Source organism: Gossypium arboreum, chromosome 1 (genome assembly GCF_025698485.1).
Source record: "Gossypium arboreum isolate Shixiya-1 chromosome 1, ASM2569848v2, whole genome shotgun sequence".
NCBI lineage: Eukaryota > Viridiplantae > Streptophyta > Magnoliopsida > Malvales > Malvaceae > Gossypium > Gossypium arboreum.
The window spans coordinates 102,158,628-102,185,238 of NC_069070.1; the positions used below are offsets into that span (position 1 = coordinate 102,158,628).

At 33.3% G+C, this 26,611-nt stretch overlaps 1 protein-coding gene across 1 annotated transcript; it reads left to right on the forward strand.

Annotated features, from left to right (window-relative positions):
* Positions 1-16,252: 16,252 nt before the first annotated feature.
* Positions 16,253-18,332, forward strand: LOC108481614 (glycosyltransferase family 92 protein Os08g0121900). Its single transcript, XM_017784724.2, has one exon. It carries the CDS (start codon positions 16,315-16,317, stop codon positions 18,040-18,042), a length of 1,728 nt encoding a protein of 575 aa, XP_017640213.1. The 5' UTR covers positions 16,253-16,314; the 3' UTR covers positions 18,043-18,332.
* The last annotated feature ends 8,279 nt before the right edge of the window (positions 18,333-26,611 follow it).

Below are 26,611 nucleotides of genomic sequence, written 5' to 3' on the forward strand. Positions count from 1 at the left end.
ATATTGAGTGATGTTGTCTGGCTTCCTCCAAGGTGTGAACACTATACCTTTGGGCATAATACTTCTCAATGTTCTAAAAATCTAGTTATTGTTCATAGATGAGTTCCTAATAACTTTGCAAAAATGAAATGATTGTGCAATTAGAGAAAAAAAAAAGTAGTATATGAATGGAGGAATTGATAATCTTGTTATTCTAATTGAGAAGCAGTCAAGAGTGAAGGATGAAGGGAAGCAAGTAATGGTGGATAATCGATTTGAAGTTTTGAATAGTGTTGTTGGGGAAAGTGTTGTATTTTCTAATAAGGTTGTAGAGCTTATGGCCTCCTCGCGATGTGTAGAAAGCTTAAATGGTCTGGATTAACTCCCTCTTTTGGATAGTATTATACTAAAACACCCTCATCTTAGGCCATATTCCTTACTTGTGATAGAGGATAAGATAGCCTATGATCACGCACTATGACAGTTCTGTCAGTTGCTTGGGTGCCACATTATAGCTTCTGAGTAAGTCACAAGCAAAAGAATAGGAAGGAAGGTAGAACCCAGGTTCAAGTAAGTACAATGAGAGGTAGAATCCTGGACTTCCTCCCCTATATCTAGGCCTTAAAACCCCACTGAGGGGATAAGATCCTTTCGGTATGCTAAATTCATACTTGTGATTATTTTAGGCAAGCCCCAGGCACCTTAACAATCTCCTCATCTCCATATCGATGGTGGTGGACTTGTAGGAAGCATTGCTGATAGGTTCATTTTCCTTCCTCTCAACTTGCTAATCTTCAACCACCTTCCTAGGTGCTTTGATGATCAATTTACAACTTTGTATCGACCATAATATCAAAATAGTATAGAGAAAAATATGACAAAAAAAGAAAAGCATGATTCAACCTTCAAATCTTAAGCAAAAAGACCTTATCAAGAAAAATGAAACACAAGAGAACAAAAACCCAGGAAATCGAAACTTGAAAATCAACAACACAATAAGGTTGTAGAGCTTATGGCCTCCTCGCGATGTGCAGAAAGCCTAAATGGTCTGGATTAACTCCCTCTTTTGGATAGTATTATACTAAAACACCCTCATCTTAGGCCATATTCCTTGCTTGCAATAGAGGATAAGATAGCCTATGATCACGCACTATGACAGCTCTGTCAGTTGCTTGGGTGTCACGTTATAGCTTCTGAGCAAGTCACAAGCAAAAGAATAGAAAGGAAGGTAGAACCCAAGTTCAAGTAAGTACAATGAGAGGTAGTATCCTGGACTTCCTCCCCTATATCTAGGCCTTAAAACCCCACTGAGGGGATAAGATCCTTTCGGTATGCTAAATTCATACTTGTGATTATTTTAGGCAAGCCCCAGGCACCTCAACAATCTCCTCATCTCCATATCGATGGTGGTGGACTTGTAGGAAGCATTGCTGATAAGTTCATTTTCCTTCCTCTCAACTTGCTAATCTTCAACCACCTTCCTAGGTGCTTTGATGATCAATTTACAACTTTGTCTCGACCATAATATCAAAATAGTATAGAGAAAAATATGACAAAAAAAGAAAAGCATGATTCAGCCTTCAAATCTTAAGCAAAAAGACCTTATCAAGAAAAATGAAACACAAGAGACCAAAAACCCAGGAAATCGAAACTTGAAATTCAACAACACAATGGAAAAAAAAACCAAAGAGAAAAACTCATAATTCTAATGTAGCAAAAATAGTTCCAGGCTTGAAGAAGGAAAAATATATATGATTTTCTCAAAATGGTGCATTTCTTGGTTTGTACGCTTCAAGAATTCACAACCACTAACACCTGAACATGTGTCCCATGAAAGGTTGTAATTCATCATTATTTTGACTCTCTATATACGTTGTCCAACTTTGTATTAAATACGAATATTTTGGAAACTTTGAGGCAATCCTTCATCTTCGAAAACATACTCAATACACACAAAGAGCAGCTCTAATCTTTTGAGCCAATTGTCACCATAGAACCCACCGTTATACCACCGGTAGTGTGACAGCCCTAATTTGACCCTAGTCGAAAAGTGGTTTCGGGACCACAAAAACCAAGTCGTAAAAATAATTAACCGTCATATTTGATGCTTATTATATGTATATATGCATGTGTGAAAATTTCATGTTTGAATTTTGTAAATTGTAAGTGAATTTTATTAAATAGGACTTATATGAGAAAATTTAGAAATGTGCTAAACAAAGGTAAAAGTGATCTAATAGTGCATGATGTCAAAAAAAAATGTACTTGCATGTCAAATTAGCCAAATTTTAGATAGTGGCTGGCCATGTTATAGATTAAAGAATATTATAACTATTTTATGCTAATAGTTTATGTTACAAAAAGAAATAATGAATAAGGTTAATAAAATACTAGTTAGTAGGAGGAGAAACCAAAGTTAGCCTATGTTTTCTCCTCCATTGCCGTAACTAGAGAAAGAAGAGGAAGAAAAGTCTTTGAGGAAGAAAATTCGGCTAAGGTGGATGGCTAAAGTAAGGTAAGTTCAATGTCATTCTTGGAAAACTTATGCACTATTTAGATGATTAGTTTAAATTCTACCTATTTTATGGTTTGAAGATAGGTTTTGTATGAGTTAAGTTTCGGTTAAGGTGGATTGTTTTGATGTCATTAGCATGCTAAGTGTGAAGCTTTATAATGATACATGTGATGGTGGATTGATTAATTGGGTTTTATAAGGAAATTATGCCATAGCCGAATGTGTCTTGAAGAAGATGTCATATGTGCTTATTATAAGTATATGTGTATTCGGCTAATGAGTTTGAATTGAAGTTTCGATAGGTTGTGGGTTGAGTGGCCGAGTGAACTATAGGCTTTGCAAGGATGGAATTTACTTATAAGTTGTGTGTGTATGGCTTTAATTGTTAATGACATTTAACATTATTTTTCATTTATATATATTTGTGCATTCGTTTTTTTTGGGGAGATATGGTAAGGGATAGATTGATGTTCTAACGGTTTAATGGAGTTTGAACTAGTAAATACTTAATTGTTGGTATTTATATGTGAAAGAGATGAACTTGAACTTATTAAGTTGCATGAATAAATCTTTTGTTTATCTTAGGGTTAAATTAAAGAAAATGCCATTAGGTGCTTGAATAAAATAATTAGAGATTATTTTATATATATAAATCAAAAGGTTCGGCTTTGTAAATGAATTTAAGAGTTTAAATCTTGAATAATGTTATGCATAGGTTTCGGCTATGAATCCTTGTGTTATAACACTTGCTTAATAATGAAAGAACATGAGCTTAAAGCTTGAGTAACACTCGGCTTTAGTGTAAGTTAAAATTTGTTAGAAAATAATTTCCAAGTTAGTAGATTATGTGTTAAGTGAGGGATTTAGATTGTATATTTATGTATACGTATTTATATTGAAATATTAAGGCTATGATAGCCAATTGAGGGTTTCGGCCAAAATATTAAAATAAATTGGTGTGAATGTTTGAGTGATGAATTTGACTCTTGTGTCGATTTGGGACGATATGTGTATTTATATGAAACTAAATGATGTTAAATAAATTCGATTATGCATGGTATTAAGCTAGTATTATGTTCGTTGGTACATAAGTAGAGCATATGTATGATGTTTAATATCTAGTTAATAACATCATTTGTACTTAATTTTATGGTATACATGTATTAAATCGAATAGCTAAATTGATAAGTTATTTAATAAAATCTATTTGTTGAATCAAGCTCAAGAGCTAAGAGGGTCAAAATCAGATAAAGGAAAAGAAAAAGCAATCGAGTAGTCCATCCGCAACTATTCAAAATATCCGAGGTAAGTCTTTGAGTAACGGAACTTAGCTTTTGATTTTATAGGTATCATATAAAAGCATAGTAGATAAATTGTGATCTTATGGTTCTATATAAATTACATAGTAAAACAAATGATTTTTACTTTATATGACTTGGAGCCGAATGGTTAAAGAATTCATGTGGAATAGCGAAATGAAATCGTATTACGTGTATGTAGCTATTGAGCCGTAAGAGTAAGGGTTGATAAGCATGTTGAACTTGTTTTCTAGTAATGTAATGGAAATGCTAATGGGTTATGATATATATGTGCATAGCATTAAATGCGGGTTATTATAACGGGTTAAGTCCGAAGGCATTCGTGCGAGTTATTATAACCAGGTTAAGTCCCGAAGGCATTCGTGTGGGTTATTATAATCGGGTTAAGTCCCGAAGGCATTCGTGCTGGTTGTTACATCCGAGCCAAATTTCGAAAGTATTTATGTTTGGAAAGGTGCGATTACATCGTAATAATTCGATTAATGTGCTCATAATCCCTAATATGACCGGTATGGATCGTATATACATTGGAAAAATTTGGTACAGTATAAGTTGTGATTATGTAATCGAATAATGCTCTCCCTGCCATTTCTTAGGGTTATATGAAGTCTATAGCTCACTCAAGTTACATGAAATTGATTCAAATGAAATTTAGTTAAGTTTGACTTCGAGTGTGTAAACATATTGATAGAAGTGTAAATTAAAATGAATATGTGATCTTGTGCATAGGCATTTATTTATCCTTATGAATGCTATTTCTTTTGTGTTTTTGTTTCAAATGATTTCCTTACTTATAAACTTACTAAGCATCGAAACACTTACTCTGTTGCTTAAATTCTCGGTATTATAGATTTTGTTCGTCAGCTATCAGACTCGGAAGTGTCAAAGTCGAAGTCATCCAAACTATCTAAGCCCCTTTTTGGTACTCTTTTAGTTGAACTTTGATAATGGCATGTATAGGACTGACCTTTGTTGTTAATTAAGTATCTTTTGGTAATGTATAATCGTATAGCCATGCGAAAATGGCTTGTATATTTTGAGTATAGCATTATAATCATTTTGTATATATGGTCTTATGATATGGTTATTGAGTGGTATGGAAATGCTTGGTAATGATTAGCCATTGGAATGGCTAATCATGATCATATTTGGTGCTATGTATGTCAAATTGCTAGCTAATCCATGGAAACCATGAAATAGGTAAAATTTACCACAAAATAGATTCAGATAGTAGTAGTGATGTGAATTTGAAAAATCACTAAAAATAGTAGAAATGGAATTAAATAATGAATAAGTTATAGAATCGAAGCTTGATGAGTCTATTTTCATATGGAAGAAGCAAAATAGGTATATGAGCTATATTTTATGAGATGTTTAAATTTTTGTGAAATAGGGCCAGAGCAATTTCTGGATCCCCTGTTATGACTTTGGAAATTCACCATAAATTTTACAAAGATAATTATAAGTCATGATTTATATGTACAGATTCATTATTGAGTCTAGTTTTATTAGAGACAAACGGCATAGTCATTGAAGATCTGTACAGGAAGATATCTGATTCGTAATAAACAGAGGTCAGAGTAGTCAAACCCTGAAACAGGGGAGACTTTAACTAATAAACTGTACTAATTGGACTGACCAAAAATTCTGGAAAAAAATTAATAGATAGATTTATGAGTCTAGTTTTAGGAAAAATTTACGGAACTGGATTTCGAGTTTTGGAACTCGAGATATGATTTTTAAAGAGACTGTGATGCAGTTAGCCAGCTTGTCTGGAAATTTTAAAATGAATTGTATGAGCTGTTTAAGTAATGAATTAAGTCCGTTAACACCTCGTGTTCGACTCCGAAAACGGTCTTGGGTACAGGGCGTTACATTTTATTGGTATCAGAGCTACGGTTTAGTCGATTCTAGGACTATCGTAATAAGTATGGGTATAGCTATACATGCCATTATGCGTTTATCTGATAGTGTGATGATTTCTGACAGTTGAAATGTGTTTGTCGTATAGTAATGGATTCTGATCCTGATCGAGCAATAGCTGACGATATTGAAAGTGTAGCGTCTGCTCCTGCGCACGGGACAGCGCCGATTGACTCTCAATTAAATGCAAGTAATCAAAATGATGAGGCAAAACAAGCCTTCTATGCTATGATGAACGACTGGTTTACCCAATATGTTCGAACTAATCCACTGTTGCACAACCCTCACCCCCGACTAATACAAACCCCGCACTGTAATATCTCTGTAGTTGACCGTTGAGGTTGAACAAGCCCCGGTTGATAGGATTGAAAGCATGGGGCTCTGAGTTCATGGCTCTTGGCGATGATGATTACGAAGCGGTGAGTTTTGGTTTGATAATACCGTTCGTGTGTTCGATGAATTATCGTGCACACCTGATGAATGTTTAAAATTTGCTATATCTCTGTTATGTGATTCTGCCTACTATTGGTGGAATACTTTGGTTTCCGTCGTCGAGAGAGCGGGTTACTTGGGAATTCTTTCAAACCGAAGTTCGCAAGAAATATATCGATCAAAGATTCATCGATCGAAGCGGAAAGAATTTCTTGAGCTTAAGCGGGTTCTATGTCGATTCTCGATTATGAGCGAAAGTTTGTCGGACTTAGTAGATACACTCGGGAATGTGTTTAAATCGAGGCTATCATGTAAGCAACTTCGAGAACGGGTTGAGCGAAGATATAAAAGCGTATGTTGGCATTCTTGAAATTAGAGAATTTGTAGTACTTGTCGAGCGAGCTTGCAAAGTCAAGAGCTCGATGAGGAGAAAAGAAAAGTGAAGTGGAAGCAAGAGAGTTTCATAAGAGATCTTTGGGAAAGCCCTTTCAACAATCATCGAAGAAATTTAGAAATGATCCAGCCGATCTAAAGACACTTCGGGCTTTTCGAGACGAGATCGTGATCGACCCTGAGTAATCTGTGAGTCACTTGTTGCCAGTGTTGGAAATGATCGTCGGGACGGAGATGAGTGCGATGATTGCGGTAAATGGCATTCGGGAGTTGTAGATTCCATGACCGCTTCATTATAAGTGCGGATCAGTGACCACTTTATCAAAGATTGTCCGAGACCTATCGACCGAATGTAAATCAGTGGGAAGCGGGTGCTACTACAACACGAGGTAGGCCACCTAGGAATACGGGAACGCTAGCAATGACGGAGAGGTCTAAAGATGTTACCACGGATCTGAGCCTCGTGCTCTGCTAGAGCTTATGCTATCACGCACGCGAGGATGCTTCTTCGCCTGATGTTATTACCGGTACTTTCACTCTCTTTGATTCTGATGTGATTGCTTTGATTGACCCTGGATCTACTCATTCTTATGTATGTGAGACTTTAGCATCCAGTAAGACTTTACCTGTTGAGTCTACTGAGTTCGTTATTAGAGTGTCGAATCCCTTGGGTCGTTATGTGCTTGTCGACAAGGTGTGTAAGAAATGCCCCTTAATAATCCGAGGCTCCTGTTTTCCGGCCGACTTGATGCTTTTACCGTTTGATGAATTTGATGTTATTCTCGGTTTGGACTGGTTGACCGTACATGATGCAGTTGTGAATTGCAAAAGTAAGACTATTGATTTGAGGTGTGCAAATAATGAGATAATCCGAGTTGAGTCTACTATTTTGAATGGATTGCCAACAATAATATCCTCGATGTTAGCTCAAAAATATGTGAGAAAGGGGTGTGAAGCGTATCTTGTATACGTACTTGATAATAAAGAATCAGAAAAGAAACTTGAATCGGTACCAGTGGTTTGTGAATATCCGAATATTTTTCCCGAAGAATTACCGGGGTTACCACCTATTCGGGAGGTAGAGTTTGGCATCGAACTTGTACCTGGGACTACATCGATTTCGATAGCTCCGTATCGTATGGCACCAACGGAATTAAAGGAATTGAAAGCCCAGTTGCAAGAGTTGATGGATAGAGGTTTCGCTCGACCGAGTTTCTCACCTTGGTGTGCACCAGTATTGTTTGTGAAAAAGAAGGACGGAACCATGAGGTTGTGCATCGACTATCGTCAGCTGAATAAAGTGACAATAAAGAATAAATATCCGTTACCGCGTATTGATGATTTGTTTGATCAACTAAAGGGAGCCTCAGTGTTTTCAAAGATAGATTTGAGATCGGGTTATTATCGATTCTTGAGTTCGAAATTCGGATATACCCAAAGCGCTTTTAGAACGAGATCTGATCCTCTGAGTTCTTAGTGATGTCGTTTGGACTCACTAATGCCTCTGTGGTATTTATGGATTTGATGAATCGGATCTTCAGACAGTATTTGGATCGGTTTGTAGTTGTGTTTATTGATGACATTTTGGTCTATTCGAGAGATGAAACCGAACATGCTGAGCACCTGAGATTAGTGTTGCAGATTTTACGAGATAAGCAGTTATATGCTAAGTTCAGTAAATGTGAGTTCTGGTTGAGAGAAGTTAGCTTTTTGGGTTATGTGGTATCTGATCGGTATTCGAGTTGATCCGAGCAAAATTTCAGCCATACTTAACTGGAAGCCTCAGAAATATTCTTGAGGTTCGAGCTTTTGGGACTTGCCGATTACTACAGACGGTTTGTAAAGGGTTTCTCGATGATAGCCATACCAATGACGAAACTACTTTAGAAAGATGTTAAGTTTGAATGGACGAGAAAAATGTCGAAAAGTTTCGATCAACTAAAACTTATTTGATTTGTAGCTCGATACTAGTGCAGACCGAATCGAGCAAAGAGTTTGTTATTTACAGTGATGCATCCTTACTTGGGTTGGGTTGTGTATTGATGCAAGAAGGTCGAGTTGTAGCTTATGCGTCGAGGCAATTGAAGCCACATGAGAAAAATTATCCAACCCATGATCTCGAATTAGCTGCCATCATATTCACTTTGAAAATATGGCGACATTACAGGTGCCATGTATTTTCGGATCACAAAAGTCTCAAATATTTGATGACTCAAAGAGATTTGAATCTGCGACAAAGACGTTGGCTTGAGTTGTTAAAAGATTATGAGCTTGTCATTGACTATCACCGGGAAAGGCTAATGTGGTTGCGGATGCTTTAAGTCGTAAATCCTTTGTTTGCTTTCTGACGATGAATGTACACTTATGCATTCTATCCGATAATGTGTTAGTAGCGAATTAAAGGCCAAACCATTGTTGATTCATCAAATTCGTGAAGCTCGAGAAAGTCGATGATGAATTGGTTGCAAAACGGGGTGAATGTGTTTGAATATGGAATCGAGTTTCAAATTGATGATGACAATTGTTTGAGGTTCGAAGTCGTTTGTGTGTTCCAAGAAATTTAGAACTTATTTCGATGATTACGAGCGAAGCTCATTGTAGCCGAATGTCAATTCACCCGGGGAGTACGAAAATGTACAACGATCTGAGACGTCAATTTTGGTGGCATGGTATGAAACGAGACATTTTCGATTTTGTTTCGAAGTGTTTAATATGTCAACAAGTGAAAGCGGAACATTAAGTGCCTACAGGTTTACTTCAGCCGATCATGATACTTGAATGGAAATGGGATCGAGTCACGATAGATTTTGTTTCTGGGTTGCCATTGTCGGCAAGTAAGAAAGATGCGATTTGGGTTGTTGTTGATAGAGTGACTAAGTCGACTCATTTTATTCCCGACGACGGATTATTCTTTGGATAAACTAGCTAAATTGTATGTTTCTCAGTTGTAAGATTACACGGGTACCTATTTCTATTGTGTGGGATAGAGATCCGAGATTCACCTCGCGATTTTGGAAGAAATTGCAAGAAGCTTTGGGTACCAAGTTGCATTTTAGCACCGCTTTTCATCCCCAGACTGATGGTCAATCAAAGCGGATAATTCAGATACTCGAGGATATGTTGAGATGTTGCATCCTTGAGTTTAGTGGTTCATGGGAGCGGTATTTACCTTTGATTGAATTCGCATACAATAATAGTTTTCAATCAAGCATTAAGATGGCACCTTACGAGGCTTTGTACGGTCGTAAATGTCGTATACCCTTGTTTTGGACCGAACTCACCGAGAATAAGATTCTGAGTTGATTTGATTAAAGAAGCGACAGAAAGTAAAAGTGATCCGTGAAAATATAAAAGCGACATCGAATCGTCGAAATCGTATGCAGATTTGAAACGGAAGGATATGGAGTATCAGGTCGGAGACAAAGTGTTTCTTAAAGTTTCACCGTGGAAAAAGATACTCAGATTTGGCCGTAAAGGAAAATTGAGCCCGAGATTTATCGGACCATACGAAATTTCAGAGCGGATTGGACCGGTTGCCTATAGACTACTTTTGCCACCTGAACTTGAAAAGATTCACAATGTTTTTCATGTTTCGATGCTTCGTCAGTACAGATCCGATCCTTGTCATGTGATTAATCCAGCAGAGATTGAAATTCAATCTGATTTAAGTTATGAAGAAGAACCGGTTCGTATTTTGGCTCACGAGGTAAAAGAATTATGGAATAAGACAATTTCGTTAGTAAAAGTGCTGTGGGTCAAACACGGGGTTGAAGAAGCTATTTGGGAGCTTGAAGACTCCCTGAAAGAACGATATCCTAATTTATTCGCTGGTAAGATTTTCGGGGACGAAAATTTCTAAAGGGGAGAGAGTTGTGACAGCCCTAATTTGACCCTAGTCGGAAAGTGGTTTCGGGACCACAGAAACCGAGTCGTAAAAATAATTAACCGTCATATTTGATGCTTATTATATGTATATATGCATGTGTGAAAATTTCATGTTTAAATTTTGTTAATTGTAAGTGAATTTTATTAAATAGGACTTATATGAGAAAATTTAGAAATGTGTTAGACAAAGGTAAAAGTGATCTAATAGTGCATGATGTCAAAAAAAAATGTACTTGCATGTCAAATTAGCCAAATTTTAGATAGTGGCCGGCCATGTTATAGATTAAAGAATATTATAACTATTTTATGCTAATAGTTTATGTTACAAAAAGAAATAATGACTAAGGTTAATAAAATACTAGTTAGTGGGAGGAGAAACCAAAGTTAGCCTATGTTTTCTCCTCCATTGCCGTAACTAGAGAAAGAAGAGGAAGAAAAGTCTTTGGGGAAGAAAATTTGGCTAAGGTGGATAGCTAAAGTAAGGTAAGTTCAATGTCATTCTTGGAAAACTTATGCACCATTTGGATGATTAGTTTAAATTCTACCTATTTTATGGTTTGAAGATAGGTTTTGTATGAGTTAAGTTTCGGTTAAGGTGGATTGTTTTGATGTCATTAGCATGCTAAGTGTGAAGCTTTGTAATGATACATATGATGGTGGATTGATTAATTGGGTTTTATAAGGAAATTGTGCCATAGCCAAATGTGTCTTGAAGAAGATGTCATATGTGCTTATTATAAGTATATGTGTATTCGGCTAATGAGTTTGAATTGAAGTTTCGATAGGTTGTGGGTTGAGTGGCCGAGTGAACTATAGGCTTTGCAAGGATGGAATTTACTTATAAGTTGTGTGTGTATGGCTTTAATTGTTAATGACATTTAACATTATTTTCATTTATATATATTTGTGCATTCGTTTTTTTGGGGAGATATGGTAAGGGATAGATTGATGTTCTAACGGTTTAATGGAGTTTGAACTAGTAAATACTTAATTGTTGGTATTTATATGTGAAAGAGATGAACTTGAACTTATTAAGTTGCATGAATAAATCTTTTGTTTATCTTAGGGTTAAATTAAAGAAAATGCCATTGGGTGCTTGAATAAAATAATTAGAGATTATTTTATATATATAAATCAAAAGGTTCGGCTTTGTAAATGAATTTAAGAGTTTAAATCTTGAATAATGTTATGCATAGGTTTTGCTATGAATCCTTGTGTTATAACACTTGCTTAATAATGAAAGAACATGAGCTTAAAGCTTGAGTAACACTCTGCTTTAGTGTAAGTTAAAATTTGTTAGAAAATAATTTCCAAGTTAGTAGATTATGTGTTAAGTGAGGGATTTAGATTGTATATATATGTATACGTATTTATATTGAAATATTAGGCTATGATAGCCAATTGAGGGTTTCGGCCAAAATATTAAAATAAATTGGTGTGAATGTTTGAGTGATGAATTTGACTCTTGTGTCGATTTGGGACGATATGTGTATTTATATGAAACTAAATGATGTTAAATAAATTCGATTATGCATGGTATTAAGCTAGTATTATGTTCGTTGGTACATAAGTAGAGCATATGTATGATGTTTAATATCTAGTTAATAACATCATTTGTACTTAATTGTATGGTATACATGTATTAAATCGAATAGCTAAATTGATAAGTTATTTAATAAAATCTATTTGTTGAATCAAGCTCAAGAGCTAAGAGGGTCAAAATCAGATAAAGGAAAAGAAAAAGCAATCGAGTAGTCCATCCGCAACTATTCAAAATATCCGAGGTAAGTCTTTGAGTAACGGAACTTAGCTTTTGATTTTATAGGTATCATATAAAAGCATAGTAGATAAATTGTAATCTTATGGTTCTATATAAATTACATAGTGAAACAAATGATTTTTATTTTATATGACTTGGAGCCGAATGGTTAAAGAATTCATGTGGAATAGCGAAATGAAATCGTATTACGTGTATGTAGCTATTGAGCCGTAAGAGTAAGGGTTGATAAGCATGTTGAACTTGTTTTCTAGTAATGTAATGGAAATGCTAATGGGTTATGATATATATGTGCATAGCATTCGTGCGGGTTATTATAACCGGGTTAAGTCCCGAAGGCATTCGTGCGGGTTATTATAACCGGGTTAAGTCCCGAAGGCATTCGTGCTGGTTGTTACATCCGAGCCAAATTCCGAAAGTATTTATGTTTGGAAAGGTGCGATTCTATCGTAATAATTCCGATTAATGTGCTCATAATCCCTAATATGACCAGGTATGGATCGTATATACATTGGAAAAATTTGGTACAGTATAAGTTGTGATTATGTAATCGAATAATGCTCTCCCGGCCATTTCTTAGGGTTATATGAAGTCTATAGCTCACTCGAGTTACATGAATACGTGTAAACATATTGATAGAAGTGTAAATTAAAATGAATATGTGATCTTGTGCATAGGCATTTATTTATCCTTATGAATGCTATTTCTTTTGTGTTTTTGTTCCAAATGATTTCATTACTTATAAACTTACTAAGCATCGAAACACTTACTCTGTTGCTTAAATTCTCGGTATTATAGATTTTGTTCGTCAGCTATCGGACTCGGAAGTGTCAAAGTCGAAGTCATCCACACTATCTAAGCCCCTTTTTGGTACTCTTTTAGTTGAACTTTGATAATGGCATGTATAGGACTAACCTTTATTGTTAATTAAGTATCTTTTGGTAATGTATATTCGTATAGCCATGCGAAAATGGCTTGTATATTTTGAGTATAGCATTATAATCATTTTGTATATATGGTCTTATGATATGGTTATTGAGTGGTATGGAAATGCTTGGTAATGATTAGCCATTGGAATAGCTAATCATGATCATATTTGGTGCTATGTATGTCAAATTGCTAGCTAATCCATGGAAACCATGAAATAGGTAAAATTTACCACAAAATAGATTCAGACAGCAGTAGTGATGTGAATTTGAAAAATCACTAAAAATAGTAGAAATGGAATTAAATAATGAATAAGTTATAGAATCGAAGCTTGATGAGTCTATTTTCATATGGAAGAAGCAAAACAGGTATATGAGCTATATTTTAAGAGATGTTTAAATTTTTGTGAAATAGGGCCAGAGCAATTTCTGGATCCCCTGTTATGACTTTGGAAATTCACCATAAATTTTACAAAGATAATTATAAGTCATGATTTATATGTACAGATTCATTATTGAGTCTAGTTTTATTAGAGACAAACGGCATAGTCATTGAAGATCTGTACAGGAAGATATCTGATTCGTAATAAACAGAGGTCAGAGTAGTCGAACCCTGAAACAGGGGAGACTTTAACTAATAAACTGTACTAATTGACCTGACCAAAAATTCTGGAAAAAAATTAGTAGATAGATGTATGAGTCTAGTTTCAGGAAAAATTTACGGAACTGGATTTCGAGTTTTGGAACTCGAGATATGATTTTTAAAGCGACTGTGATGCAGTTAGCTAGCTTGTCTGGAAATTTTAAAATGAATTGTATGAGCTGTTTAAGTAATGAATTAAGTCCGTTAACACCTCGTGTTCGACTCCGGCAATGGTCTCGGGTACGGGGCGTTACAGGTAGGGATTGTCTATAGATAGTCTTGAGGTAGACCACTTTATAACTTACCTTTCAATTGGGGGGATTGTTATACCCCTACCTAGCTTAGACACATGGCATCACGAGAAGCTACTTGAGAATTACCAAAAATAACCCCTCGCCTTTCATTGCCTAGTTGGTCACTAAGTGAACCGCCCCCTAGGTAGACCACTTGCTACCTCACCACTACCACTCAGATAAACCACTTGCCACCTTGCCACCTGCTTTTAGTGGGAATGCTCTTATCTACAAAAGGAACCACTGAGGCATAACAACCTCGTACTACCTTAGCAAGGATATTGTTAGAGTAGTACCACGCTTGACGGCAATCAATGTGTAACCAACCACACGTTCACCATCACCTCGAGAATGTTAGTGACATGGCATAAGTGGACAAAGAACTCCTTGCTTATAAATACCTTAAAGAATGAGGAAGAATGGATTAACCCTTGACTCCCTTACTAATCCTAATCCTTTGTTGTCCTTAGCATACAATCTCTTCACACTTTTTAGACTCAGCCTGTCTCCTTTGCACTATCATTTTCTCCTCCTTGTTTCCTCCCTTGCTGATACTCAATATCAACAAATTTAATGACTAAAATATAATTTAAACCATACATAAATGATTATTTTTATAGCTTACCCTAATATAAATTATTTTTGTTGAAAAATATAATAATTAAATTAATCCAATTAGATTAAAACTCATAAATATCAACACCCAATACCTAATATATCCCTAAATCATAATATATTCTCTTTGCTGCCTCGGGATAAAGTTGAACTAAGGACAAATTTTATTTATTGATGTAGATAAATGTGGATTAGCATAAAAGCTCAAATTTACATGAGGTAATTTAATCGATGAGGTAATTAAAATATAAAAAAAATTATCACATATTTTATTTTTTTCTTACTACATATATAAAATTTGTAGAGTTTTAAAACTCAAGCATTTACCAAATATTGCTGAAATTAGTGAAATGTGAACTGGACCTAACTTACAATGGGAATAATTGAAAACATAGAGATTGGGATTTACTTAACCATCTCCAAATGTCACTACTTTTACAACTCCTCTTCAAACCAGGCATTGAAATTTGAAACCCAACAACCATTTTTCAAGCACTCATAATCCTGTTTTACCGTAACTTGTGTATTCCATTTACATTATTTCTTGCTATGTAAACAGCTTACCAAAACTTAAGTTACTATTTATGCTAATAATAACAGCCTCAACCTTGAAATTAAATTGTATATTTTTATAATAGTAAAAATATAATTTTATTATTTTAAAGATTAAATTAAAATTATATCATTTTGAAAGAATAAAATGTAATTTTACTATTACTACTTTAATATTTTATAAATTATAGAAAAAATTATTATATATATATATATATATATATGATTTGAAGGCCTTTAATTTATTAACTTCGTACTTTCAAGGCCCTTTTATATGAATCAACTTCATGTTTAACATTTTCTTTTCGTTTTTAATTTTCATTAGTTTTATGTTTAAGATTTTGGTTTAATTTAAATTTTTATTTATTTAAATAATTAAAATACTTTTAAAATCTAATTGAAAAAGGAAGAAGAAGAAGGATTGAATATTTTTAGATCATTTTCAAATAATTTAAATATTTTAAAGACTACTTATAGAGAAAAATTAACAGGTTTCTGTATTTAACTTCTAAAATATTATTTCCAATACACCATATTTTAATTTAAAAGTAACAATTTTTATACAATAATAATAATTTTTAATAACAATTAAAATCAGTATTTAATGTAATATATATACATTAATCTTAAAATATATTTTCAAAAAATTTTAGAATTTCAAGATAATAAATAAAAATAAATTTATCAAATTTAGTTACAATTTAGTCAAAATTTTATTAAAGATATAGGTCCAACAATAACAATGTTACGCCTTAAAGATGAAAATTTATATTTTATATTTACTATTCAGTCAAATGTCAGAATTTGGTAATGAAATTAAAAAAAATTATTGTTTAAAAATGAATATATTAGCAAAGAAGTTAACAACTTGATTATAATTTCTAATAATAGTAATTATACAAAATTATTAAAAATTTCTTTTGTTAAATAATTTTGAGAAAACCTGAGTGAAGAAACAATCTAATGTGATTCCCCCTATAAAGAAATTTCCACCCCCCCTTTCCTTTTATTTTATTACTTTGGTCGCCCTTTTACTTGGAGTCCATCTTCCCCAAACAAACCATGCCTCGGAAAGCCCCCACTTCCATCTTCCTTATTTTCCTCTGCCTTCTTCTCCTCGCTTTCTATTCTCTTCTTCTTTCTCGCTCTGCCATCTCTGTATCCCCTACCCACCTTCGCTTTCGTCCCCGAAACCTCACCGCTCGATACGACGCTCCCGATTCCTTCAACCATGTTATTAGAGAAGATATCAATGAGCTCACTCACCGGACTCGACTCGTCACCTCCATTCCAGGTCCCGTCGAGTCGGTTTCCGTTCTTTTACCGAACTGGGAGGTCCTTGTTCTCGTCTCTCAAGACACCCCGCTGACGTCGAATCTCGGAGTCGGCGGTTTTTATTGCTTTTTCCCAAGAAACGAGACTTCCCCGGCGAATTTCTCGGGGGTCTTGCCTTTCACCGGTGCCACCACGTTCAAGTGCACTCTTCCGAACCGAAACCGTAGGCTCCAGCCGTTTCACCAGCCCGTCCTGACGAGGTTTCCGGAGAGGGAAACAAACGTTATCTCTGCGGCGCCGGTAATGCCGCGGTGGGACTTCTTGGCGTACGAGTGTTTTTCTACCGAGACAGACGTGGTTCTTTTCGTTAAAGGCGTTAACAACCGCCAAGGTATCAACAAGTCTCCAGAGGAATTCCGTTGCGTTTTCGGTAACGACATCAAGAACGCCGTTAAAACCCCCGTTACCAGCTCCAAGCAGGAGGTATTCAGGTGCCTTCATCCCAATTTAATGGAACTGAGTATTTCACCTTCAACCACCGCCGCCGCCAAAAGAATCAAAGTCTCCATCGAAATCAACAGAGAAAAGCTGGTGGTCCCTTCGGTTGCGTATTACACTCCCCCCAGGCGGCACATGCCATCAAACCCAAACCCCACATCACTATTGTGCGCCACCACCATGGTTTACAACGTGGCCAAGTTCTTAAGAGAATGGGTCATGTACTATTCCAAGATTGGCGTAGACAAGTTCATCTTATACGATAATGGAAGCGATGATGATCTGGAGAGAGTCATAAAGGAGCTTGACGAAGAAGGAGATTATAACATCGAGAGGATTTTCTGGGTTTGGCCTAAAACCCAAGAAGCTGGATTCTCTCACAGCGCAGTTTATGCCAAAGATTCATGCACATGGATGATGTATGTGGATGTAGATGAGTTCATATTTTCACCATCATGGCTTAAGAATTCTTCTCAGCCATCAAAAACAATGCTTAAATCATTGTTGTCAATATCATCCAATGGATCAATTGGTCAAGTTTCAATCAAGTGTAACGATTTCGGACCATCGGATCAAAAGAAGCACCCGGCTATGGGGGTAATACAGGGATACAACTGTAGAAGACAAGCCGAGCAACGCCACAAATCGATACTTTTATTGGAAGCAGTTGACCATTCGTTGCTTAACGTCATCCACCACTTTGATTTGAGCAACAACCATTATAATTGGAAAGAGTTGCCATTAGAGGCTGCAGTGATCAACCATTATAAGTACCAAGCGTGGCCTGAATTCATGACCAAGTTTCGAAGGAGGGTATCGGCGTTCGTTGCGGATTGGAGAACAAGGGTTAACCCAATGTCCAAGGACAGGACCCCAGGGTTAGGGTTCCAACCCATCAAGCCAGAAGGTTGGGAAAATATGTTCTGTGATGTTAAAGATGATAGGTTAAAATTATGGACTAAAAAATGGTTTGGTTCTCAAACACCACAGGGGTTAAAAATGGCATGGCAGCTATGAATTGAAGGTTGCAGAGGCATGCTTATGGATCACCCAATGTAGCCATAGCAATAGATTTTAATGGCAGATTTTTGGATTTTCAAAACTGACGACACTTTTATTATATATATATATGTGGAGTAGAGTACAGATTTAATATTAATCCTTGGGTTTTCTTTTTCTATTCCTTTCTATGCAAGAAGAGAAAGGAATTTTGTGTTTGGAGATGTCAACTTTTTGGTGTCAAAAGTGAAAAGAACTTGTATTGCTTTTATTCCCATTTTGATTCAAATACTAATAATTGAATACAAGGAATCTGGCTATATCCTCTTTAATTAATTAACCTTTATATTCGGGATTTCATTTCAACCATATACAGGAGATTGTAAATTACCACTTTTCTATTTTATACAAAAAAAAATTGAAGTATTTTAAGTTAATCTTTTCATTTTCTTTTACTTCTAAATATTTTTACTCAAACTTAGGGATTCACAAGTATCCCTTATGAAATAATAAATTATTTAAATATATATATGTCAACTTTTTATCTCTTATAAAATTAATATATCAAATACTCATCTTTATTTTTATCTGATTCATTGTAACAAATTATACTTATGTAGTGTTGATAATATACTACTACAAAATAAATATGTTAACACTGATTGAAAAAAAAAGTAAAAAATTAAGAAATTAGAAATTTATTGTGCCATGGAAAACTTATTGTCTTAGAAATGAATTTGCCCTAATCGATGTAATCGTGTAGTGAATATCGTCTCCCAAGATTAACACAGTACTTCAATATTCAGAAAAAAAATATACTAGATAAAAGTATCCTGCTACAAAAATTAGCAACACAAAATATGCTGTATAAAGCGGATATCCTATCTTCATAATAATTTTCGACATCACTTCTAGCTCTTCTTGAATTGGAGCTTTTATCAACAAACACTTGGACGCTATGTTCAGGACATCCACAAATCTTGCCCCGAGTGCTTGATCTCCTATGTCATGGCTCTCCCAATCTTGCTTACCACAATCTACTATCTCATCCATGAGACAACAAAATGAAAAGGAGTTTTATTTTAAAAAAAACTCTACTTGAGATTATCATGAACTGAAACTTAATTATTGAAAGTAAGCATACAGCCAATGACAGTAATAATATAAATAGGGTTGCATACGTATCAGTTTGATTTTAAAAACGTTTAAAAAAGAAAAAGAAAGAAGGCTTATCTGATATTATCCCTGATGTTATAGCATAGCATTGAATAAGTAGTTTGGATGAGGTCATTGTCGGGTTTGTCTAAGTATTGGTGGATGATAATGTCCATCAATTATCATGCAATTGAAGACTGGATGGGTCGTATATGCATTGAGAGAATGTGTTGAAAGGTAGCAAATGATTTTTCATCATGTAATTAATGTAATTCATGATTAGTCTGATTGAAAACCAATTTTTTTTTTTTTCAGTTTGATCCACTACTTTTATTCAACATTTGATTTGAGACCTTTTTTGAAACCTCCTTTAATTCCTAACTTTCCATTTAGTTGAAATTCCGAAATTTGGTACAACTTGTTTTTCATGGATACAGTGGAAGACTTGGATATGCGCAGCATCATGCATGCTGTATTCAACATACAGGCAGGTTTTTTTTTTTTTTTTCTCTTTTACAATTATATATATAATCTAATTGCATGCATGCTGGTTTTCAGAATTCAGAGCACATCTATGTTTTGCTTTACTTTTTAGATGTATATTCATTTTCATTTGCAGCAATCTCTAATCCTCAATCTTAGAGTGACTAAAACTAAAAGTAATTGAATCTAAATATAGTTAAAAAGGTTTTATCAAATTCTAAGCTTGTTTTTTAGATTCAGAATTGACCCAAAAAATTAGCCTAAAATTTTGTTCAATCCCAACCTAGATAAAAATGTTAAATCCAAGCTTGACTCGGCTCGCCCATATTATTATTTTTATATAAAAACAAATTTTAAAAAGATAATACATCAACGGCACTAAAACAAATTGAAAATATATTAAAAGAAAGTATTTATACTTAAATAACATTAACATAGTTGTAACTTAAAGAAATGTCTATAAAATAGTAGCAAAATTAACAATAAAACAAAAGTTATACAATAATCAAACAATAACAATAAAATAATAGTAATATAACAATAAAATGGTAGCAAAATAGCTGCAAACAAAAATTTAGTTAAATTTAAGCGAGTTAAACAAAAGAATGTTATATATTTAGTAAGGGTATGGTTGAGAAATTTTAAAAATCCAAGTAAAAATCTGGGAGAGCCATCATTTGGAACAGCTTTAAAATAAAATGAATGGTAAAAGAAAAATCTCATAAATATTTAAAAATATGAATAAGTTGATGTACAAGATTATCTCATTTCTTATTTACTTCTATATTTGTATTGCATGCGAATAAATAAAATTTTTATATGAATATTTTCGTGCGATCTGCAAATCGTAATTCAATTTTATATTTATTTAAACAGAATAATTATTAAGAAATTTCCCTTATAAAAAAGTTTTCAAAGAATTTAGTTTTTGTTAGGCATGCTTTCCTTTTCTTAATCTAAATAAATATTTTATTTTTATAAAAGTATTCCTTTATTATAAAATTAAATTAAATTATAATATGATTTTTGATTTATTCTTATTTATTTATAAATAACTAAAATTAAAAATTAAAAATAATTTATAAAGTTAGTCTACATATGTATTTATATATATATATCTTTTAAAAAATTAATTTATAATAAAAATTAATAAAATAAAAATTTTAAGGGAGAGAGGAGCAAATGTATTATCAGACTTGTGATATAGTGTGGATAGACTGATAGTAAGGCCTCAAGGCCTAATCCTATTTTCTCTAAATTAAAATGATTAGAACAATGTTAATAAAAAAATCTAGCTTGCCCTCCTCTTTTAATTGTTTGATCTTTATTTAAAATTACATTTGTTTTTAGTTTTGATTAATGTTGTAAAAATTGAATCAATTATCGAGCTAATTATACTATCGATTTTCAGTTCAATCAACTGAATCTCTATTTCAAAGTAATTAATAATAAATAAAAAACCATAAATTGGTTTGGTCAATTGAATCATCAGTTTTTTTGTCCCAATTTTTTATTTTTACTGACTCAATGGGTTTGCTTTATATTAGATTTGTTGGGGATCGATCTGTATAAACAACGAACTAGTAAAAGTGAAGAGGAACACAAATATTTTACGTGAAAAACTCTCAAAAAGGAGAAAAAAACACAGGCAAAGGCAAAAGAAACTTCGACTTTTCACTAAACGAATAAACAAATGATAGTACAATATGGAGAAAATAATCCTAAAAGTACTAAATGTACAATCCCAAACCTCGAAAATAATGTCCTAACTCGGGAACAAAATTCTCTCTATAGTTACCATGAAACTCTCACCAAAACTCATATGCAACTACATCTTGTCGCCCTCAAAGAAAAACCATTGCTGATTGACATATAAAAATAGGGATACAATGGCCCCTTAAATATGCTTAGATCAAAGTTCTAATCATACTAAAATATCCTTGGAATAATTAGAGTCCAAATGGGATAAGTAATCCTATTTGAAGTCTAAAACGCAACTGCAAAATAGGAGAACACATTGTGACGTGGCATATCGCCTCGTCACAACATTGTCTCTGCTTTTCCATTTCAACATTCTTGTGTCATCCCAACGTCCTAATGATTCTCGTTGTGACGTCCAGCCTATTTTGGGCGTTCTTCGTTGACTTGCCAAAACATCTTTCTAAGTGCTTGCAAAACGTGTTATAAATGCAGGACATGCCCCACAAATCTCCACCTCAAATCTCCACCTTGACTTGTATTTATCATGCATCCTTTTTCATGCCTTGTCACGAGCCTAACTCAAATTGTGCAGAATACCGGACAATCTTAAGCAGTGCTTAAACTTGTAAACTGAAAGACTTCTAGCCTTTAAATCAAAGTTGTATAATGCAACAAAGGGCACTAATACTCAAACAGGAGAAAAAGCATCAACTCTCTCCACCTGACTGTAACCATCTGCACCAACCTTACCTTAAACACTTTGTGAACCGTTCAAGTCCCAAAGACCAAAAAGGGATTAAGTTGTTCTCTAAATTAGGCACATGCCTGACATCTGACACGACTTCACCTTCAATTAGATTATGTGAAGAGCAATGAATCATCACTCGTGTAATGCAATGAATAAGTAAATAAATTAAAATAGAAAAGATCAAACACACAAATTTTACATGGAAAAACTCCTCAAAAGAGGATAAAAAAACCACAGGCAAAAGAAGGTTTCACTATAATAAAGGTGAGTACAAATGATGGAGAAAATTAAAGAAAAACTCGAAACCCTAAAAGAAAAACCCTTTAAAACAAAAAACATAATTCTTTCAATCTAAATACTTCTATTGTGTGAAGCCTAGAGTAACTAATGTCTATTTATAAGTTGAAATTCGTAGCACATATGACTACAAAAACCCTAATTTAATCGGAGTTTAAGTGGGAAACTAAAAATAGAGTTTAACTTGGAGAAGAAAATTGAAAAAAATTGAGGTGCACATCGTCATGTCGTGATATGGCATCGCTCGTTAGGACGATGGGGCTTCCCAGTATAATCAGCTTATTCTTTTCTCCATTTACATTAAAGACGATATCTTTAACCTACCTTCTTATCTGAAGATCGAGAACGAGATGGATGCAATAGGACTCTCAGACGGGCAGTGACTATGACGGTGGAGTAAAAGTGATGCTCCTTTCGGGATGACAACGATTGTTGTTATTAAATAATACATTAATAACTACAATTGTTGTCGTGCCAACCCGATTTTGACCTCTACTCTGGTGAAACGTCCACTCTCTGTCTGAGAGTCCTTTTGCGTCCACCTAGGTGTCAGCCTTCAAATAAGAATGAAGGTTAAAGAAACCGCCTTCGGTGGAGATGATGAAAAAAATTATGTTGATTACACTAGAAAGTCCCTTTTGTTTTTCCCTATGATTATGGTCTAAATCTTATGTATGGTATTTATAAGGCATCATCTTTGGGTATCCAGAAAGTTTGAACTATTGATTGCATAACGACGGTCAACTAGCCTCTTATTTATACTCTAACCCATGACTGCATAACGACCGTCATTGGGATCTCTACTTAGACTTTGACTTGTGACCATATAAATCACTGTCACCCTAAAATCTGACTTCCATAGGTTGGGTTTCTAAGGTAATGGTCCCATCCTGGCACAACATACGAAATGTGTCTCCGAACATTATTGTATCCCTGGAAACTCAATTCTACCTTTAAGCTCTCACAGTGTCTACCTCAAATCCAAAACAATAAAAAATCTTAAACCATAAACCCTAAGCCAAACTCGAAAACCCTAAAAACCCTTCTTAGGCTGAGGGGAGAAAAAGGAAAGCACGTCCAGTTAGGTGCGCTATCCTGCCAACTCAAAAGAATTGGACGCGTTTTCCTGCCAATTGTGCAAAAAGCGCGCCCAGTTGGGCGCCTTTCACACTCTTTCTCTAAAATTGGCCAATTTCCCTATATTTAAAAAAAAATAGCATATATGCCTAATTCACCCAATTATATCATTTCAAAAAAATTGATAATTAATTAAAATGATGAGAAAATTTTAAAAATAAAAATAAACGCATTTGTTTAAAAAAAACAAAAGATTAAGAAATATATATTTCTTTCAAAATTTTCAATTTATATTTATTTATGCAAGATAAAATATAAACAATTTAAAAAATTATTGTTGCTTAAATGAAAATATTATAATTGAAGTGCAATAATAAAATATATTAATCATCATTGTGAAAAATGAATGGATTCTATTTTTAGGTCTACTAAATTATATGATGGATAATTGTATAATATTTGAAAAATATAAATATATAATACTTTTATCAATTTTTATGATAAATCATTTTTATTAACGGTCTCTTTTAACTATTTTTAAACTAATTTACTATAATATAATAATGCTATAAATTTAGTTTCATAAATGTAAAAACTAAAAATAATAATTTTTTCGTCTACATTATATAACTGTAAAGATGAAAAATAATATATATATTTTAACATTAAATTAATTGACCAAAGTAACCTGTTAATTCCATAAACTCTCAAAGTAACTGGAAATATATATATATACAGTGTGTATATATATATATATATACAACTCATTAGATATTAATCTTTGTACTAATGCATTAATGACTGCGATTCCAGCATAATCCATCCAAGGTGGATGAATGGCGCCTGCTTTCTTCTTCCGCAAAATGTTTCTTCCTATACTTCATCCCAGAAGCTGCAAAGTGAAAGATAAATAGCTCAATTTGAGTAAAAAAAATGTATAGAATATTAAAAAGTACAGCATGAGTTATTTTCTTGTTTGTCACTCAACTAAAATTGATTATCTAATTTATTAAGATTATTTTTTGTCTATTTCCACTAATTGTACTAACGGAAGGGTGATATAATAGTTGAGAATAAATATAATAATAAATTTATCTCTCAACTTTTACGTATTATATTAATTTAATTATAATTTTAAAAATTAACCATTAAAATTTACAAATAACCAACCTTAATTCTAAAAGATTTAAGGAAACACTATAGCATTTGCTTCAATGGAGAAGTGTGTATCATAATGATTGCTATTGTGGATTTTGTTGAAAACAGTTATTCTCTTTCTAGTTAGTGATGGGAAGTTGGATGACAAATATTGGATCATCGGGACAAAAGCCGAATCCACTATCCAAACCAAATCAATTTAGAGGACCGAATGATACAGCCCAGAAAGGGACGGTGGGGGAGAAGTGGGAGGATTTTTATTTATTTATTTAATATTAATATCAAATTTAAATTTATTATTATATTTTTAAAAAAATATGTGTTTTATAAATTTTAGATTTTTATATATTATTTCCTGTCAACAATATTTTTAAATTTATTGTTATATATTTTACATATTTCTTTTTTATAATTAAGATCAAATTAAGATTATTTGTAAATTTTGAAGATTAATTTTTTAAAATTAAGACTAATTTAATATAATATGTAAAAGTTGAAGATTAAAATTGTTATTATACCTATTTTCCAATTGCCACTTCACCCTCCCATTAATGCAATTAACAAAAGGGGCCAAAACAATAATCTCGAATAGTTAGGTGACTAATTTTAAAAAATCATAGTTGAATAACTAAAAAATAATCCATAATTAAGTGACCAATTTAATAAAATTTATAATTGGATGACTAAAAAATAAAATAACCCATAATTAAGTTACCTATTGGCGTAGTTTCCCCGTACATATTATATATGTCAGACTATTAACTCCAAACTTGGATAATTGGCTCTCCGATTCGCACAACCAACTGGCGTAATTTTCATTGCTATGAGAACCCAGGAGGGCCTGATCAAGTATCAGCAGGCCGGAGCTTGTGTGAACTAGTTTTTTACTCCACTTTGCGTTACACCTTCAATTATTTTAATTTAATTAATTATTTTTATGTTTTTAATTAAAGAAAATTCTAAAATTATACTGAACTTTTAGTCAATGTGCAATTTAGTACATGAACTTTTAATTATTTCTTTAAATGTGCATGATTGAAACATTTAAAGAAATAAATACATTAATTTATTTTTATATCAATAGCTATGTTAATAATTTGTGAGAATTAAATCAAATCAAATTTTATAAAATTAAAATTCATGTATAATTTTAAAATTTATCCTCTTAATTAATATATCTAATTATTATTTAAAGATGCACCATTAATTACTTTTATTCAATAATATATTTTTATATCAATTAATATAAAATAATTAAAATATTTTAGGTTTAACCCAAAATTGTCACCTAAATTATGAATAAATATCATCTACCCCTTTTGGTGCCCCTATCTCAAATCACCTTTCAACATGTGGATTGGTAAATATTTTCAATATACTAATGGGAAAATATTTTCGTCTATGTACAATTGTATTTTGTCAAATAGATTGATTTAATAAAATTATTCATGAATTGCATTAACACCATTTGTAAATTGTCCTCGATGATTTTTGCATGCAAAACAAAATGAAAGCAAATATCAACTCACTAATTATCTAATGTTTAACTAATACTAAGCGGTATTACATGGTCGGATCGTAATACAAAAAAATAATTTATATTAGTAGATGAACTGAAACATATACATAGTCTAATAAAAAATAAGCAACTCAATTGAAAGACTAATATGCCACCTATCAAATCCAATTGAGGAGATTTTTTTTGTCTTGGACATCAGAGTGGATGACTCCAAAAAATAAAGACATATATGTAATTGACTAAACTGACAGTACATCGGACATGACCTAAGTAGAATAAACCCTGAATCCGTTAATAGACTTATTCACTTGTGACATTCATAATATGACATACCTTAATCTTGAATGGCTGATAGGCTATGTATGTGTGACTCATATAATTTGATGTAAGCAAAAGCATGAGTTCAAATAAATAAGGAGCTGAAAGTTGATACATTAGGTATATGACTT

Bases quoted from the DNA above. Each gene is read 5' to 3' on its own strand.
- LOC108481614 (XM_017784724.2), top strand. From the start codon at position 16,315: ATGCCTCGGAAAGCCCCCACTTCCATCTTCCTTATTTTCCTCTGCCTT.